We start from the raw sequence: 17,311 nt of genomic DNA, 5'->3' as shown, positions 1-17,311 counted from the left end.
AAGTGTTTAAAAAAAAAACTACAGTTTGATTCTCTTAGGGAATGTTTGGTGTTTTGGTCGATCAATCCCCACTAGCTTTTTTTTTTGTCTTCTTGTATAACTCGGTTAAAATTATGACTCAAGTCCGTCGTGAAATTCTCGTATATGGTCCTCCTCCCGCATCGTTGGGCCCATTTAGGCCTCTTGTCCTATTATTCAGCGTGCGGAAATGCAACTAATCAATGAGCTAAACAATGGATTTGTCATGCTTAATTGATTTGTAATGTTAAATGAGTTTTAAAAGTATGTTTCGAGTTACTGATGCGGGACCATGATTAAATCTAAAAGAGAGTTTTGAGAAGTACTAATGAGAATTGGCACGTGAACAGAAACTTGACTAAAAACCTTGCTCCATAAATCCATTTTAAGTACTTCTTTTTTAAGAAGGCAATTTCGAACTAAAAAATAATGCGTTTATGCAAATAATTTTTCTAGCAATATGGATCTTGTTTGATAGATCTCATTGAGATCTTTTGAACGGTACAAGAAAAATCAAAAGATTATTTTTCATTTACATTATTTTTAAATTTAAAAATATGAAATAAATACTTATTTTTTTAATAAAATGTTCTGGAATGGGCAATTACCTTTGTGGAGCTCACGTGCGTCGAGTAATTCTGAATATAGTAACTTGGAAATAATGAGTTCTATAGTGGGTTTAATCTAGTGTTTCAGATCAATTGTTTTTCAAGATAAAAGGTGTAATCGATTAGGCATTTCATGATATCCGATAGAGCTGATTTTTTTGCATACTTGTTCTACTCGACGAGTTCTACAAAGTGACCATCTCTAATCAATCGGAAACCGAAGCAGACCCCACTCGACGGGGCAGCATGGTGCTGTCCTCTCAAAGGGGCAATAGCTAGCAGTTCTTCCAGCCTTATGAACACGGCAACCTCATGCGAAACTTTTTGCATTATTGAGAGTTTGGGACCTCGCATACATGAATAGAGTACTTGAGCTACTTAGAAAGCACATATAGACTCATTGACACTTGAGTTCAATTTAATTGTACAACTAGGACTGTGAACCAATAAATTGATGAGCATATATACCCAGGGAAATAAATGGAAGATGAAAGGAAATGTAATTATATAAGCTCCGTAATTGGGCGGTGGGATTGGTTCTTTCGGATTAGTCGAGGTGTGCACATAAATTATCGAGAACTATTGTTAATCTTCATTTATATACTTGTCAAAAATTATTGTTCTTGCCTAATCTTTAAGTGCTAATGTTACCGCAATTAGGCTTCAAACGAGTCGATTCGAACCAAAACGAGTTTTAGTATGTTTAGACTTGTTAATTTGTAAAGTTTTTAGGGAGCTCGAGGTTAATTTGATAAGTTTGGCCTATAGACTTAACTAGCCGAGCTTGAACAATTATCACAAGAGCTTAACTATATATCCTTTCGACGTGTGAGATCATGATTTCCAGGCGACATGAATTTCCTAACGCTATCGTGGTGTGAATAGGATATGGGCGTTGAGCAAGCTCGACGACACGATTTTAGATTTATCGACCAGTTCACACTAATGAATAACTGTGATCGTTGAAGGAATTAAGCTTAATAATAACCATTTGTTACTCAGCCTGATGATCTACTGCTCTACTCTAAACTTTTAATTGGAACATCGATCTCTACCTAGGGTTGCAATCAAACCAAGCTGCTCGCAAGTAGCTCGTGGTGTAGCTCGTTAAGGCTCGACTCGGCTCGTTTTAATAATCAAACCAAGCTCGAGCATGAGTTTTTGGCCCGTTTACTAAACGAGCCAAGCTAGACACTCAAAAGCTCGGCACGGCTCAATAAAGTTCGGCTCGTTTACAACCGAGCCAAAGCTCGAGTCTGAACCTTGTTTAATAAATGAGCCGAGTTCAAACACTACGAAGCTCGGCCCGACTTTGGCTCGTTCACACCCTTATCCCCACCCTTGAGATATGAGACGGTGTGAGTTGGCATGGTGGATGATGACGCAATTAAATCTTGTCGATCAAATGATACACAGTTGGTCAAATGACGCGACGCTTCCTAAATCTTCAACAATAAAAAAGGTCTCTTAACTTTTAGTTTCATTTCATTTTACTAGAAAATTTAAGGAATCCCATTGTATAGCTCCAGAAGTCACCTTTATTATTTTGCCTACTTTGTTTACTACCCAATGCATCAGGCTCTTTATTAGTATTTTAAATGTAGTCACCTTTATTATTTAGTGCAAGAAAAAGATGGAGTACTACTGCTTGAGAAGCAAGTGGTGGGAGGACCCCATTCGGAGCAAAGACTATCACGAAAAAATAGTACTCCCTCTGTCCACGTTCTTTAGGTCTTAACTTCTTTAGGCCCGATTAGCATTTTTTTCCGCCCAAAAAAGATTGTCCCGTATGAAAACTAAATGGGTAATAGATATGGAATTTCCTCTTTCATCTTTTCATTTTTAAATTAGTAGTACTGAAAAAATAAGAAAGTGTAATGATTGAAGAGTAAAATGAGAAAAATAGGTTTTTAAAAGTGCAATGATTGTGTTCCCTTAATTTGTTGAAATTCCCAAAAAGGACTAAATAATGGAGACGGAGGGAGTACGGTAAAACATTGGTTAGCCTATGAGTAGTTGCTCGCTTCCCAAGGCAAGGAACTGAAACAATTTTTGTATTGTAACGAACCAAAGGACGAAAATTTTGTGTTGGTTACAGGTCAGCATCTTGTCTAGGCGGATCGAACCATGGTACTTGAGACCTGCTACATTTTAGTATGAGGAAATGGAGTTGCGCCTTTTCCACTGCCTGCGGGTTTTGGTAAGATGGTAAGCGCTTAATCCTAAACAATTGGTATCAGAACCAAAGTCGCGGGTTCGACTTTCCTGAATGACATGCTGCTTGCGGGTAGGTGCTAGGGGGATTGTTGGTCACGGGCCAGCATCCTGCCCACGCGGGTCAAACCGTGGCGTTTGGGGCCTGCTACGCTTTAGTGTAAAGAAATAGAGCAAGCCTTTACCACTACTTACGGATTTTGGTGAGATGGTAAACACTTAATCCTAACATTTTGTAATACTCCTACCATTTTTGTCCTTTGGTTCGTTACTATAGCATCAGATGGGGGGAAGAAGCTAGCGTGATATGGATGCTCAAAAAGAGTGTGTTTTCGATAGAGAATAAGTTGAAGAGATTTTGCTATTGTTAACAAGTCATTAGTTGTTTTTAGGCTTAATTTCAAAAACACCCCCTCAACTATCATATTTTTGCAACATCACCCCCTTAACTAACAAACCCAACAACATGACCCCCTCAACTATCAAAATCAAGCAACATCACCCCCACCCTCCAGTCTGTTAATTTTTAGGACGGAAAAGGGGGAAAGGACTAAGATACCCTTATACCCTAGAGAGAGACACACTCCAAACCCGTGTAAAACCCACCACTCCCTCCAAGATGGATGTGTCGGCGGCGGAGTCCGGAGTGTTTTCCCATTGACGACCTTCTGGACTTCTCCAACAACCAAACTTTTTCACCACCACCGACTTGGCCAGCATCCAGTACTACCCTGCGTCCCAACTGATGATGTAACCGAAATGGAGTGGCTCTCGAATTTCGTCGACGACTCCTTCACTGATTTCCCGTCAAACTCCTTCGCCATAAATGTCGATATCCGACCAGACATGTCATCTCACGGCAGATCATGCAGCGCAAACGGTCCAGAGCAGCAACACCTACAATATTCAACGAAACCTGGAGTTCCTCGGAGCAAGCCGGAGACCGCAACTCGCCGTCGCCGTCGGATAACTCGGGGCGTCGGTGAATGCACTGCGCGTTGGAGAAGACGCAGTCCGAAGTCATTCATTGTCGATCTGCTCAGGGATATGTCGTGCGATACTGGTCCGAAATCCTCCCCTGATGCCGGCCGGATATGGTTCAATGATCCTTAGTAAAGCTTCTTGGTTTGGGTATTTTATTGGCCGGAAATTTTTTTTTGATCGGGCTGATTTTTTCCTCGTTTGATACTTGAAACCTTGATTGAAAAACCGATGTATGAAATTGAAAGAATCCCGATCTAATGGTTCTTGAGATTTCTTTTACAATAGTTCTGATTGGGTGGGAATGAGTTGCCCAAAAAAAGAAAAAGAGTTGACTGTGAATCAAGATACCAATTCATCCAAGTTTTCTGTTTTTAATTTTAATTTTAATTTTCCTTGTGCAATTGTGGACAAAATTAGAGTAGTGGTGAGGTTGGTAAATCTTAAAATGGGTTCTCTACTTTGTGTTACAAAATGAATTTCTCGTGATGTGGAGAGGGAGAGAGAAGAAGAAGAAGAAGTCATGGAGGGGTTGGGTAGAGGAGAGAGAAGAAGAATAAAAGTTCTACCAAAAAATAAAACCAAAAAAAAAAGAGAAGAAGAAGAAAAGTCAGCTACCAATTGGAAGGGCATTTTAGGGTTAGACTTTATTTTCCGTTGAAGTTATACTTTTTTCCTTTAAAATGTTAACAGATTTGGACGGAGGGTGTGATGTTGCTCGATTTTGATAGTTGAAGGGGTCACGTTGTTGAGTTTTTTAGTTAAGGGGGTGATGTTGCAAAAATATGATAGTTGAGGGGATATTTTTGAAATTAAGCCTTGTTTTTACTGACCAATAAGTTGTTGCCAAAATATGAAGTTGTTTGTTGATGACAGTTTCTGAAAGAAACTATTTTCACCATATAACTACTCGTGTTCAGTTGTTCCATATTTATGTGATTTTATATCTTTGAGTAATTTAATTGTAACTTCCTTGTCAAACAAATTTTCAACGCCATCTCCAATTTGATCATCAAGCCAGCTAGCTCACCATTTCCTCCACCTCCCCAAAAATCCTTCTCTCTCTCTCTCAACCATGCTGCCACTCTTTCTGATAACCTCCCTACTCCTCACATCCCTCATAATCAAACTCACTCACTCACTCATATGGGTCCCACTCCAAACCCAACGCCACTTCCGCAACCAAGGCATAGCCGGGCCGGCCTACCGCCCGTTCCTCGGCAACTCGGCCGAGACCTGGCGGCCCATGACCGCCGAAGCCGGATCGTGGCCGGTGTCCAACTTCAACCACGACGTCGTGAGCCGTGCGCTTCCCCACTACTACATCTGGTCCACGGTTTACGGGAAGACCTTTCTGTACCGGTTCGGGCCGAGGCCCTGTTTGGCCGTGTCCGACCCGGATATGATCAAGGAAGTTTTGTTGAATACGGGTGGGTCGTTTGAGAAGATCCCGTTTAACCCTTTGGCTGGGCTGGTGTGGGGAAAAGGGCTTGTTGGGCTTGCGGGTGAGAAGTGGGCCGTTCATAGGGGGATCATTAGCCAGGCCTTTAACATGGATAGAGTTAAGGTCATCTCTCTCTCACACGCTCACTAGTCCTGACTGACTTATTAGTCCTCTCATCGTCTAAGAAGTCTGGAGTTGTGTTTGAAAATTGTGTTTGTAGCTACTATCCGTTTGGTCTCATACAAAGAAAATGGGAGGGGGTCATGTCAAGTTTCTTACCGTCCATTCACGTCTATTTTCAATTTTTTTTTTGACACCGTTTCGAGTTCGCAATAATGATCGGATCCATTCATTTTGCAGGAATGGAATGTGTCCCAAAAAAATTGAAAATGGATGATAAGAAACTTGACAGGACCTTCCCCGTAAGTAATACATACTACAATTTGTTTGCATTAAGTTAGGTCCACCAGGATATCTATTTGAACAAAATATATTTATCGCACTAACCATTGGACAATCAAACTCTCCACAAATATAATTCAACCAAGAATTTTCTGGGTATTCGATCGACATGATTATTAGCATGAGGATTCCTATCTCCACTTTAGTATTTTACATTATGTGGCTGGTTTTGGTCGAAGTTTATGTGTCCTCCGAATTGTAGGAAACAAAAAAGGCGTTAGAACCAATCAATATGGAAGCAAGTTGAAACCTAAACTCATCTTTTTCCATTGGCAGGCTTGATGAGCATTTCGAAATAAACACTGCTTAAAAAACACTCAAACATACTCTGCCCTCCAATTCAGCATTCGTTTTTTGACCAAAATGTCATCAGGTTAACACTGCATATGACAGGATTGGGTGCCGGAAATGGTTGCCAGTACTATGAAGATGCTGCGGAAGTGGGAGGAAGAAAGAGGAGGAAGGGACCAATTCGAGGTGGAAGTGAACAAAGAACTCCACAACCTTTCAGCGGATATTATATGTCGAACAGCTTTTGGAAGCAGTTTTGAAGAGGGAAAACGTATTTTCAAACTGATAGACCGCCAATTAAGTCTTGTGTTGCCAGCTTTAAGGAGTGTCTACATTCCTGGATTCAGGTGCCTATTAATTGTTGACTTGTTGGGATCTTTATGTCCCTCTTTTGTCTCATCATTTATCTTGTGCCCTTTTGTCCTATGTAATAGAGGATGAAATGAGTAGAGGGACAAAGGATCCATGCTTTTTTTTTTTTTTTTGATCAGAACAAAGGATCCATGCTTCTATTCACAATGGTATTAAATTAAAGAGTCCTGCTACACACACAGCAATCTGTGCACAATCAGATTGTGTACAGATTTTGTTGTGGGCCTCACCACGGGTCCCACACAAATCATCCGAGTCGTTCATTAAATGTAAAATATTTTTTCAAGAGTCTCCGTAAAAAATAAGCTCAATCCAATACCTATAGGTACTTCATCCAATCATCTAACTTTTCATTCAGATTCCCGAATAATGAAAAGTTATATGATTAGATCGAGCACCTATAGGTATCGGATTGAGATTATTTTTTTACGGGGGTCTCTGAAAAAATATTTTACGTTTAATGAACGGCTCGGATGATTTGTGTGGGACCCGTGGTAGGCCCCACAATGAAATCTGTGCACAGATTGTATGTGTGTGTAGACTTTTTGAAAATTAAATGGTTTGCTATCGCTTGACAGTTGACATTCATGTTAACTCCAAGCCAAGGCCTTCACTACTCCAGAAAATCTTGAGTTCCTAAATCTATACCGCTTTGTAAAACAGTAGCTTTTTATTGGTTTTTTGTGTGCAAGGCCACATATCTGTCCAATACTACAAAACGTTTTGAATGTATAATCACCATTGGGTTGAGTTTGTGACATGATGCAATGTCACTCGCTTCTCTGCCGTAAGCGTTAGGGCCTAGAGGTTCTATGTCGGGAGAAGTTTACATTCTATACGACGTTAATGGTATAGAAACCTTCCTATTATACCTTTGGACTCTACTGTGAATGAGAGACTTGTGCACTGAATTGACAATTGGCAAATGCTAACATAAGCCCAAAGGGTGCACGATTGTGTCACACACGCGCATGAATTTGATGTTTTTTCCAAGACAATGTCAGAAGTGTATGACACGCGCAGTAAGGATGTCCTGAGTGGTTAATGTATGAAGCAAAGTACAAAACTATCCCATCAAGTTTTCTGTCCCCATTACTCTCTCCCTCTCTCCTTCTTTGTATCTGGACCGTAGATTTATACTACCAATACCACCATGAAAGAGGTAAATATTACTCTCTCTGTCTCAAATTCTTTGTTCGGTCCGTAAAACGGAGTGTCAAAAATAGTGCAATTTTTTCAGGAAAAAATTCAAACTTTTTTTCACAAATTAAAAATACTCATTGATATCTAGTAAATTGTTGAAAAACTTTCGATTTTTTCTTGCAAAAATTGTATTATTTTTAATACTCCGTTTTAAGGACCGGACAAAGAATTTGGGACAAAGAAAGTATCACAATGCATAAGAATCCATTTGTTTTTACATCTCTAATTTCAAGACCACACAGAAAGGGGGGGGGGGGGGGGGGAAAGTAATGAATAAAAAAGGAAGTTGATTTTCACACTCTTATTTATTTATTTATTTACATATCATTTTTTGTCTTTTAAAAACAAAAATACATACACTTTCAACACTAAAAAAAAAAAAGAGTGTGGGTACTGGGTATCAAGAAAGAATGTGAATACCAATTCTCATGAAAAATCCTAAAACAAATAAAAAATGGGTTCGTTATTTTAGTTGTGCTATGAGTACCGATCGGCCAGGAGGGATTTCGTACCGACCGGCCGCGCCGGGCCGTCTTTGGCCACCGAACGGCCGATCCGAGCCGTCCAAAAATTCTATAAAAAAAAACCGAGTGGCCTAGCGCGGGAATCAACGGCATCCGAGGTGTGTAAGGTGCTTGATTCGAGCACCCCTTTTTTGTGTATATACACGTATATACATATATACACGAAAAAGGGGTGCTCGGATCAAGCACCCTACACACCTCGGATGACGTTGATTCCCGCGTGGGGCCACTCGGTTTTTTTATTTATAATTTTTGGACGGCTCGAATCGGCCATTCGGTGGCCAGAGACGGCCCGACGCGGCCGGTCGGTACGAAATCCCTCCCCGGCCGTCGGTACCTATATCATTTCTGGTTATTTTAAAAGCTAACTTTTGGAGATGGATTTTGGTATCATTTGTTCTGTCTCCTCTACTTTTCTTTCCATCCTCTACTGATTGAACAATTTTTTTCCTTTTATCTTTAGACATGAGACTTTGATGTGGTTGATATATATATATATATATATATATATATATATATATATATATATATATATATATACACGCGCATGCGGGACGGTTTTTGCGGACAACCAATTAAACACTTAAAAAAAACACTCCAAATCTCAATCTTTATGGTTTGGAGATTTTACTTGGTGTAAGTGGGTCTAATAGAGAGCTGCTATGAGTACATCAAAACTGTAACGCCCCCAATTTTGGGTACGTTAAATGAGGCATTTATTATATAATAAAGAGAGTCTGGCTCATTATTACATCATAAATACATCATAAGGAAAAGGTACATTTATTCAACAAGGAAGGAAACTAGGATTCCTAATACTACTCTGCTTGCTCTTCCATCCTAGCAAGCTCCTCTGCTCCAAAAGCTTCCACGGTGTACATCTTATCCTGTTCATCTAAGAAATCTGACACATTATACCGGCGTCGCCACCCATATAATATGTCAGGGTCACCAAAAAGGCAACACCGTGAGCTACAACGCTCAATAGAGTAAACCCTACCCACTAACTCATAACTTACAAACAGTAAATCATATACGACGAATAGTAACAATCACACATCCACATTCACTATTCAAGTATCGTTGGTGTCCATGTTTTTTCTGTGTTTCTCCTACGCAACTCATCGTAGACCGTGTCTCCATTTTCACTTTTCATCACCAAATCAACATTTTCAAAATCCGTTTTTAACACACCCAACCTCGATTCCGCCGTTCCGGGTTCCCGAGTATCCTCACAATGGTTCCGCCGCACCGGGTTCCCATTGGCACACATTTGCATTGGCTCCTCTCCGCGGATAACCAAGCCACACACCCAACCTCGGTTCCGCCGTTCCGGGTTCCCGAGTATCCTCACAATGGTTCTGCCGTCCCGGGTTCCCATTGGCACACATCCACACACACATTTCACATAATGCCATCAAAATCGGTCATTATGTAGTTTCAAAAATATTTCCTCATTCGAAAACACATTTTCTTGTTAACCACACCCTAGGTGTCATGTTTCTATTTCCTCGATTTCCGTGTCTCGTTTTCATGCATAGACTCCGCGGTAGGACTTTTCGCATACGCAACCATAAATCATTCATTGTAATCTAACAAGATCATCCAATTCTATATTCCTAAGCATGCTTGAAAAGATCAAAATATGAATACTTCAAATCAAGCGTTAAAATCTTATCTTTCGAAAATCGTTATATCTTACTTTTTGAGAAATTCAATACAACATATGTTTATTTAAGACAAAGTCATTTATCCAACATGTTCGTACCTCCATTAGTGAGATAAACTTATTGACAATCATGCATTTTAAACGATAAGCTTATTTACTTGAAACCAAACAATAGATAATCTTATCTACGATATTGATACTTTGAATCAAGAACATGCTACTTTCTAACGTAAATTCTATACTATGCGTAGAGTTATTGGACTAGGGTTCTACGTATACTTAGGGAAGTGAGTAGAGAAAATCTACATGATCGTAATGTCATTTCAAGATTTTGTAAAACGAGCTTGCTAATTATTCCTAATACTTTAACTTGCCTTATCATAAACAAAAATAACTAAAGTTATACTAGGGAAAATGAGTAGAGATTTATCTACCTTGATCCGAAACTTAGTCGGGGCCGAATAAGCTAGTTGGAAGATTTTCTACGGGCGGTGAACTTGCAAATCTGGACCGAACTTTGGATGGCAGTAACTTGGTCAATATTTGGCCGAATACGATCGTTCTTGGGTCGAAGTTGAAGCTCTCGAAGTGCTCTACGACTTTCGTGAAGGAAGTTGATCCTAGAAACTACTTTAGGCAGGAGGAAAATGGTGAGAAAGGCAGAGACAGTATGCTGTCTGGAAATAGAAATCCGAGATTTTTACTGAACTTCGGATGCCAATATCTTTGTCGTTTCTTCACCGATTTGGATGGTTCTTGGGTCTAACTTGAAGGTTTCGAAGTGCTCTACAACTTTCTCGAAGGGAGTTGGTTCTAAAAACTACTTTAAGCAGGAGAAAAATAGAGATTCGTGGAGGGCAGTAAGCTGCCTGGAAAAACAGAAATGGTTTCTAGAGAGAAGTGGGAGCAAGAAGTGAAGGTGTGAGTTGAATGGAAGGCATGGGGTGCTATTTATAGCCAACACTTGAGCTTCTCCTTCCTCCTCTATGGCCGGCCCCCCCTTCTCTCCTTCCTCCCATGGATTTGCTCCATTGTCATGTCCAATCAAGCTTGAAAGCATGCCAAGTCTTCCATGAGTTGTCACTTCCATTTGTTGGCCAAATTTTTAGGTCATCATGAAGGGTTTTGGACTTGTCAAGTCTATGGGGAGGTTGCTTGCAAGAAGGAATATAATCATGGCCTAGCTTTATACTTTGGAAGACTAGAATGGGTTGGCATGTAGTCAAAAAATAGGCTTAAGGCTATAAAGGTTGCTTGTGTAAGTGTCCATAATTTGCACACACACACACACCCTCTCTCTCTCCCCATCCGGCCTCTCCCCCCCCTTTCTCTCTTTGGTACACATATATATATATATATATATATATATATATATATATATATATATATATATATATATATATATATATATATGAGTGTCTAGGAAAGTAAGTCTAGGATTATTAGGTTTAAGGCTAAAATCTTAGGGTTGCATGCATGCATGGTTAGGTTAACTAGTCTTGGAAGTAAAATGATGATATTCTTGGCCCATGATTTTGTATGGTCAAATCAAAGCCTCATTGGCAACTTAATTGCTATTAACCAATGGTCAAAAATTCTCCTAGCATTTATTAACCATTGGTTAAAGAAGGTAAGTATGGGCTTGAATGACTAGTCAAATCTAGGTTCTCATTATGGCAAGTCTAAGGTTGCTTCCTTTGGAAGCAAAATGATGGGATTCTTGTATGACTTGTCTTGTCATGCATTTAGGCAAGTCAAAGGTCTAATAACCAAGGGACAAAAATTCCCCTAACAATTATGGACCAAGGGGTAAAGGAATATTGGTCATAATTAGGGTTTGAAATGACTTGTCATGGGGTATAATGATTACCCCTAAAGTCTAAGGGTTCAATTAGGGTTCGGGGGTTCAAAAGGCTCAAAGACGGTCAAAAAGGTCCATCTAGGATTAGAAAATTGTAACTAGATTGAAACGGTAATTAAGGTTTTCTAACGAATTGGTTGGAAACTAATTCTACTTGCCAAGTAGGATTTCTAGCCAAGAAATATAATTTAAAGATTTTATTTAATTCGTTAGGAAAATATACAAGTGCTTTTATAAGCATACTTGTCTTTAAAAAAATGACTAGATTGCTCGGCGTGAAAGATATAATTTTATAAGTTTCAAATCTAATTATGACGGATTATAAAAATTAAAAAGAAATTTTTAGTAGCAAATCCAAGTAATTAAGATAAAATTTAAATATTTAACGAAATTTTTATTTACCAAAAATCAGGGTCGTTACAAAAACACTGTACATAACGTGTACAGTGCAATTTAGGACCCTTTTCGGGTCCCACAAAGATGATCAGAGCAGTTTATTTTGTTAAAAATATTTATTTTTGTTTTTTTAAAAAAATCAGCTTCATCCGATAACTGTAAGGTGTTTACAAAAATCAAACTTTGTTTTAGAATCCATGTAAAATTTTGAAGCAAAGTTGGTTGTTTTGTAAATGGCCTTACCGATATCGGATGAAGTTAATTTTTTACCACACCTAAACAACTATTTTAAAAAACATTAGTACACGAGAGAGGATTATACATCTACAGAGAGGGAAAGAATGAACATAGTGGAGACTCGGCCAGAAAAAAAAAATATAACAGCAAAAATCAGTACTACCAAAAAAGAAATAAAAATGCTTAAGGGGCAAAAAAGGCATTAAGTGAAGAAACAATACTGCAGGAGACTTTTTAAAACACCTGTTGAAGGAAGGTACAGATTTTACACGTGGAAGCTTGATGTTTAAAGAATCTGCAATTTGTTCCTCCCAATGCTAAGCCCATTGGGCACAGTATAGCAAAACCGTTGACAATTTAGTATTTGTAAATGCATACTGTGTTAGTTTGATGTTAAATTTTTTTCTTATCATCAATTATGAACATTATCTACGTAGTCTTTATCTTGCAAATTCTTTACTTTAAACCTAAAAAACTCAGTGGTCTTGTCACTTGTGTTTCTTGGTTTTGATCAAATTTAGTTGTCCTTGGTTTCTCGTAACCAATCCTCTGCAGGTTTTTGCCCACAAAGAAGAACAGAATGAGGTTGCAGTTGGAGAATGAAACTCGAGAATCAATAAGGACACTAATCATAACCAACAGCAAAACAAGAGAAAATTCAAAAAATCTCCTGTCTTTGTTACTGTCCTCCCACAGGAATCAAGATGGTGTAGAAGAGAGATTGGGAGTCGAGGAAGTAATCGATGAATGCAAAACCTTTTACTTTACAGGAAAGGAGACAACTGCTAATCTTTTGACTTGGGCACTTCTACTTCTTGCACTGCATCAAGAATGGCAGACCAAGGCAAGGGAAGAAGTGTTCTCCATTTGCAGGGAATGTGAGGTGCCAAATGCAGAGAATTTAAATGAGCTCAAGATTGTAAGTTTAGTCGATCTCTATGTTAATCATCTTGTCAAGTTTGGCAACACTTTTTGGCACAAGGATTTGATCCTGAACAAACTTTTTAACTGGTCAAATGAGTGTTTGGTACCATATTCATTGTCTGTTTTCTGTTTTCGAAAGACTCTGAAAGTTGAAATAGAAAGACGCGTTTGGCAAAAAATGTAGTTCCAAATAAAAGGCAAAGTGAAGAGTTTTAGGACAGAAAAAGTGCCAATCTGAAACGGATTTCAACCAGTCAAACGAGTCATTTATGGAGTAACATTTTTGCTGCCTTCTGTCTTCATAACGTATGAAAATGGAAACAGAAAGTGGCATCGCCAGTAGTGTTTGCTAGTCGTCTTTCCGATTTTGCAACGTGTTTGGGACACATCGAGCTAATCTAACTTTTAACGAGTCAAATGAGAGTTTGTTTTTTGTCTGTCTTTCTATTATGGTTTTGCCATCCCCTCTCCTCCCGTTGGAGACACCCTCCAGCCAACCTCTCACTCGTTTGATATAACCATGTATACCAAACATAATTTTCCAAACACCACCCATTGAAACATCTAAGTCTATTTTCTTCTTGGCAGGTAAGCATGATACTAAACAAAACACTTCGACTCTACCCACCGCCCGTGATGATAATGAGGCAAACATTGAAAAGCGTTAAGCTAGGGACCCTCGACGTTCGAGCCAATACCCAACTTGACCTGGCCATGACGGCTGTGCACCATGACACTGAGCTATGGGGAGCAGATGCTAATAAGTTCAACCCAATGAGATTCACTGAGTCTCGGAAGCATTTCGCAGCGTTTTTTCCGTTTGGTTTGGGTGCTAGGATTTGGGTGGGCAAGAATCTTGCTGTGGTGGAAGCGAAAATTGTTTTAGCTATGATTATTAGACGGTATTATCTCTCCGTATCGCCGTCGTTCGTTCATGCTCCTATTCGGTACGTGACACTGCAACCTCAACATGGTGCACAAATACTCTTCAGGAGGGTTTAATTGTAATGTTGGTCCCCAAAGTATTAGCGAAGTGACAATTTGGTTCGAAGTAAAAAAAAATGCATTTATCAAGTCTCCAAGATTCAAAACATGTATTTAAATGGTTCCTGGAGCTAATTCTCTCCAACTTCCTTGTCATATGTAGAGGTAATTTCAGAACTTCATCACAATAACAAAAGTCGAGGAATAGATAGAATTTTTAATACTGTTTGCTTATTATGTGAACGAATATGTGCTTGTCTAAAATTGTAAGATATGCTTGTCTAAAGTTAGAAGTTACGTTTGTCTTGAAGCTTCTCCTTGTGTCTATAAAAGGAGAAGCCCCTGATGGTTGTATCCAGACTTGTTTGAAAGAAATAAATCCTATGTGCTTCTTTCTTAGATCCGTTCCGACTTAGTGTTCGTACGAGTTAACCTTGGGTTTACCCATGGAATGTGAATCGGGGCTTTTTTATAAAACTAAGAACCCCCTGGCCAGTCGACGGGGATTTTGAGTTTGGGCCAGGTATGTGATAATGAAATTTTGGGCATTATCTAGGCCCAATCGAATTTAATCTGGCCCAATGGCTCAGCAAACCATACTGAAATCAATTCGAGGCCCAATAGCATCCTTCCGGTCCACTATTCAAAATTTTGACCAAAATTGGGTGTAAACATTATTAGGAAGAATGTATGAAGAAGGGGAAAATAATAACCCTAAGGGCCCGCTTGGATGCCGGTAAAAAATTGGGGGTAAAAAATATGAAGGGGGGATAAAATAGTAGGGCATATTAATTTTGATGGTTTATGGAGGGGAGATAAAATAGTATGTGGTTTGAATGGAGTATTAAATAGGGGGATAAAATTTGACTTTGTTTAAATGGTTTATAGAATGGGGGGATGAGAAGGGGTGGATGGTGGGAAAAGTTGTCAAATGACTATTTTGTCCATGTACAGTGTTAAATTTGATTACATATTAAAATAAGTATATGAATTCAAAAATTAATATTAAAAAATGTCTATTCTAAAAAATTTATATTAAAAAACGTTTTTACATCATTTATATATTAAAAAATATAGTTAAAAAATTAAGTGTTTCGATTTTCAATCCGTTTGAACCAGTGCGAATATCTTATTTTTTTAATAATTTTATCTTAGATGGTCATTATGAATTTTTAGCTCTAAGACCTTTCAATGAGCACCCTAAGAGAGCTTTGAAACTAAATAAGGAGTTTTCGGGTGCTCGTTGAAAGGCCTTAGAGCCAAAAAGCCATTATGACCATTTAAGATAAAATGATTAAAAAAAATATGATTTTCGCACCGGTTCAAACGGGTTGAAAATTGAAATACTTAATTTTTTTAACTATATTTTTTAATATATAAATGGTGTAAAAAAAATAAGTGTTCCAATTTTCAATCCGTTTGAACCGGTGCGAAGATCTTATTTTTTTGATCATTTTACCTTAAATGGTCATAATGGATTTTTTGTTCTAAGGCCTTTTAATGAGCACCCTAAGAGAGTTCTGAAACTAAATAAGGAGTTTTTCAGGTTGGAGAAAGGGGATAAGCAAGGGTGATTTCGTCCAAATTCCTCCCCTCTAAAGCCGGATTAAATTTGGGGAGGTCAAGGGGTGCCCAAAAATTATACCCGAGAATCCCTGAAATGGGTGAAAAAGAAGAAGGGGTGAAAACTAAGACCCCTCCAATTACCCCCTCTTATTTTTGCCCCCCTGTTTTCACTCCATCCAAACAGGCCCTAAAGGCCTCAACCAGCTTAAGATAACACAGTTGACCCCAGGGAAACTGTACAGAAATGAAATTGGCATGAGTCAGTTACAAAAGGAATTGAAATATCAGAAAGCCTACGCTCACCGCTCAATATTTACCGCTCCTCACCTAGAAAATAACGGATGGCCTAGATTCTTTCAATAGTTTTTAAGTTAAAATTTGCATGACCATCCGTTTAAAACCAAAATTTAATTTTTGATATACCTATGAGTGTCCGATGAAGCTGATTTTCGAGTGGAAACAGTATTTTGCATGCCCTTCTTTTTGCATTTTTTTTTTTTGTGAGTCTTGAAGGCTTGAAGCTGTGGCTTTCTATGCTTCTGCCTAGGGCTGGCCCTGTACTGTTTACATAAGTCTATTTTGGAGTGCTGGAGTACGCGGGAACACACTCTATTAAATTGTTAATGTTAATCCGGGAACTTTTGTAAAGGTTTTTTTCAATTTAATAGTGATAATTTTGTACTTCCTCCGTCCTATAATATTTGTCTAGTCTGCAAAAAGATAATGTAAAAATAATATAATTTTTGCAAAAAAAACCTATTTTTTTCAACAATACAATGGATATCGATGAGTTCTTTAAATTTATGAAAAAAATTGAATATTTTCTCGAAAGAAATACATTATTTTTTACTTCTTATTTTACGGACGGGACAAACATTTTGGAGAAGGGGTATATACAAGTCTGTATGAATCATTTTGGAGTGCTAGAGCATATTGGAACCAAATTGGGTATAGTATTTTTAAAGGGTTTTTTTTTTTCAATTCATAGTGGAAAATGGAAATCAACATTGAACGAGGTTACAGTAGCTTACCTTGTGACTTGTGTGTAAATCTTTTAAGCGGTAAATCCCCACCCTTCGAGGGTGGAGACGCGTTCATGAGTAAGTAAAGTTTCTATTCGTTAGATGACGCAGCTAAAATCTTATCGGTTGCATGATACAACTGAATAAATTTTATTGTTCGAAAATGCTGACGCTTTTTTGATTGGTCGATCGACGTGACACTTTTTGATTGATCGTATGAATCGATAACTTCGGTACTTTTCTTTTCATTTAGAATTGAAGTCAATACCATTGTAAAAGAGGTGATGAACCCGAAAACACTACAGTCACCGACCGGGAGGGTCGGTGACTGGCCATCGATTCTGTGTGGGGTCTACTCCGGGCCCCGCACGAATGATCCGAGCCGCTCAATAATTTAAAAAAAAAACCGAGTGGGGCTATGTGTGAAATAAGCTTAATCCGATGTGTGTATGTGCTCGATCCGAGCTGTTCCAAAATTAGATGATCCGAGCCGTTCAAAAATGAAAGTTTGGAATGAGCACGTACACACATCGGA

The 17,311-nt window shown here is 38.6% G+C and overlaps 1 protein-coding gene across 1 annotated transcript; it reads left to right on the top strand.

Moving 5' to 3' along the window:
• The first annotated feature begins 4,848 nt into the window (after positions 1 to 4,848).
• Positions 4,849 to 14,413, top strand: LOC131332514 (cytochrome P450 734A1-like). Its single transcript, XM_058366802.1, has 4 exons — positions 4,849 to 5,388; positions 6,121 to 6,365; positions 12,836 to 13,199; positions 13,793 to 14,413. The coding sequence occupies exons 1-4, from the start codon at positions 4,897 to 4,899 to the stop codon at positions 14,204 to 14,206; spliced, it is 1,515 nt and encodes a 504-aa protein (XP_058222785.1). The 5' UTR covers positions 4,849 to 4,896; the 3' UTR covers positions 14,207 to 14,413.
• Positions 14,414 to 17,311: the final 2,898 nt, after the last annotated feature.

The sequence above is a fragment of the Rhododendron vialii genome, chromosome 7a (genome assembly GCF_030253575.1).
Source record: "Rhododendron vialii isolate Sample 1 chromosome 7a, ASM3025357v1".
Classification (NCBI taxonomy): domain Eukaryota; kingdom Viridiplantae; phylum Streptophyta; class Magnoliopsida; order Ericales; family Ericaceae; genus Rhododendron; species Rhododendron vialii.
Note: the sequence above shows the minus strand (reverse complement) of the source record. Positions and strands in the feature narration are given on the sequence as shown.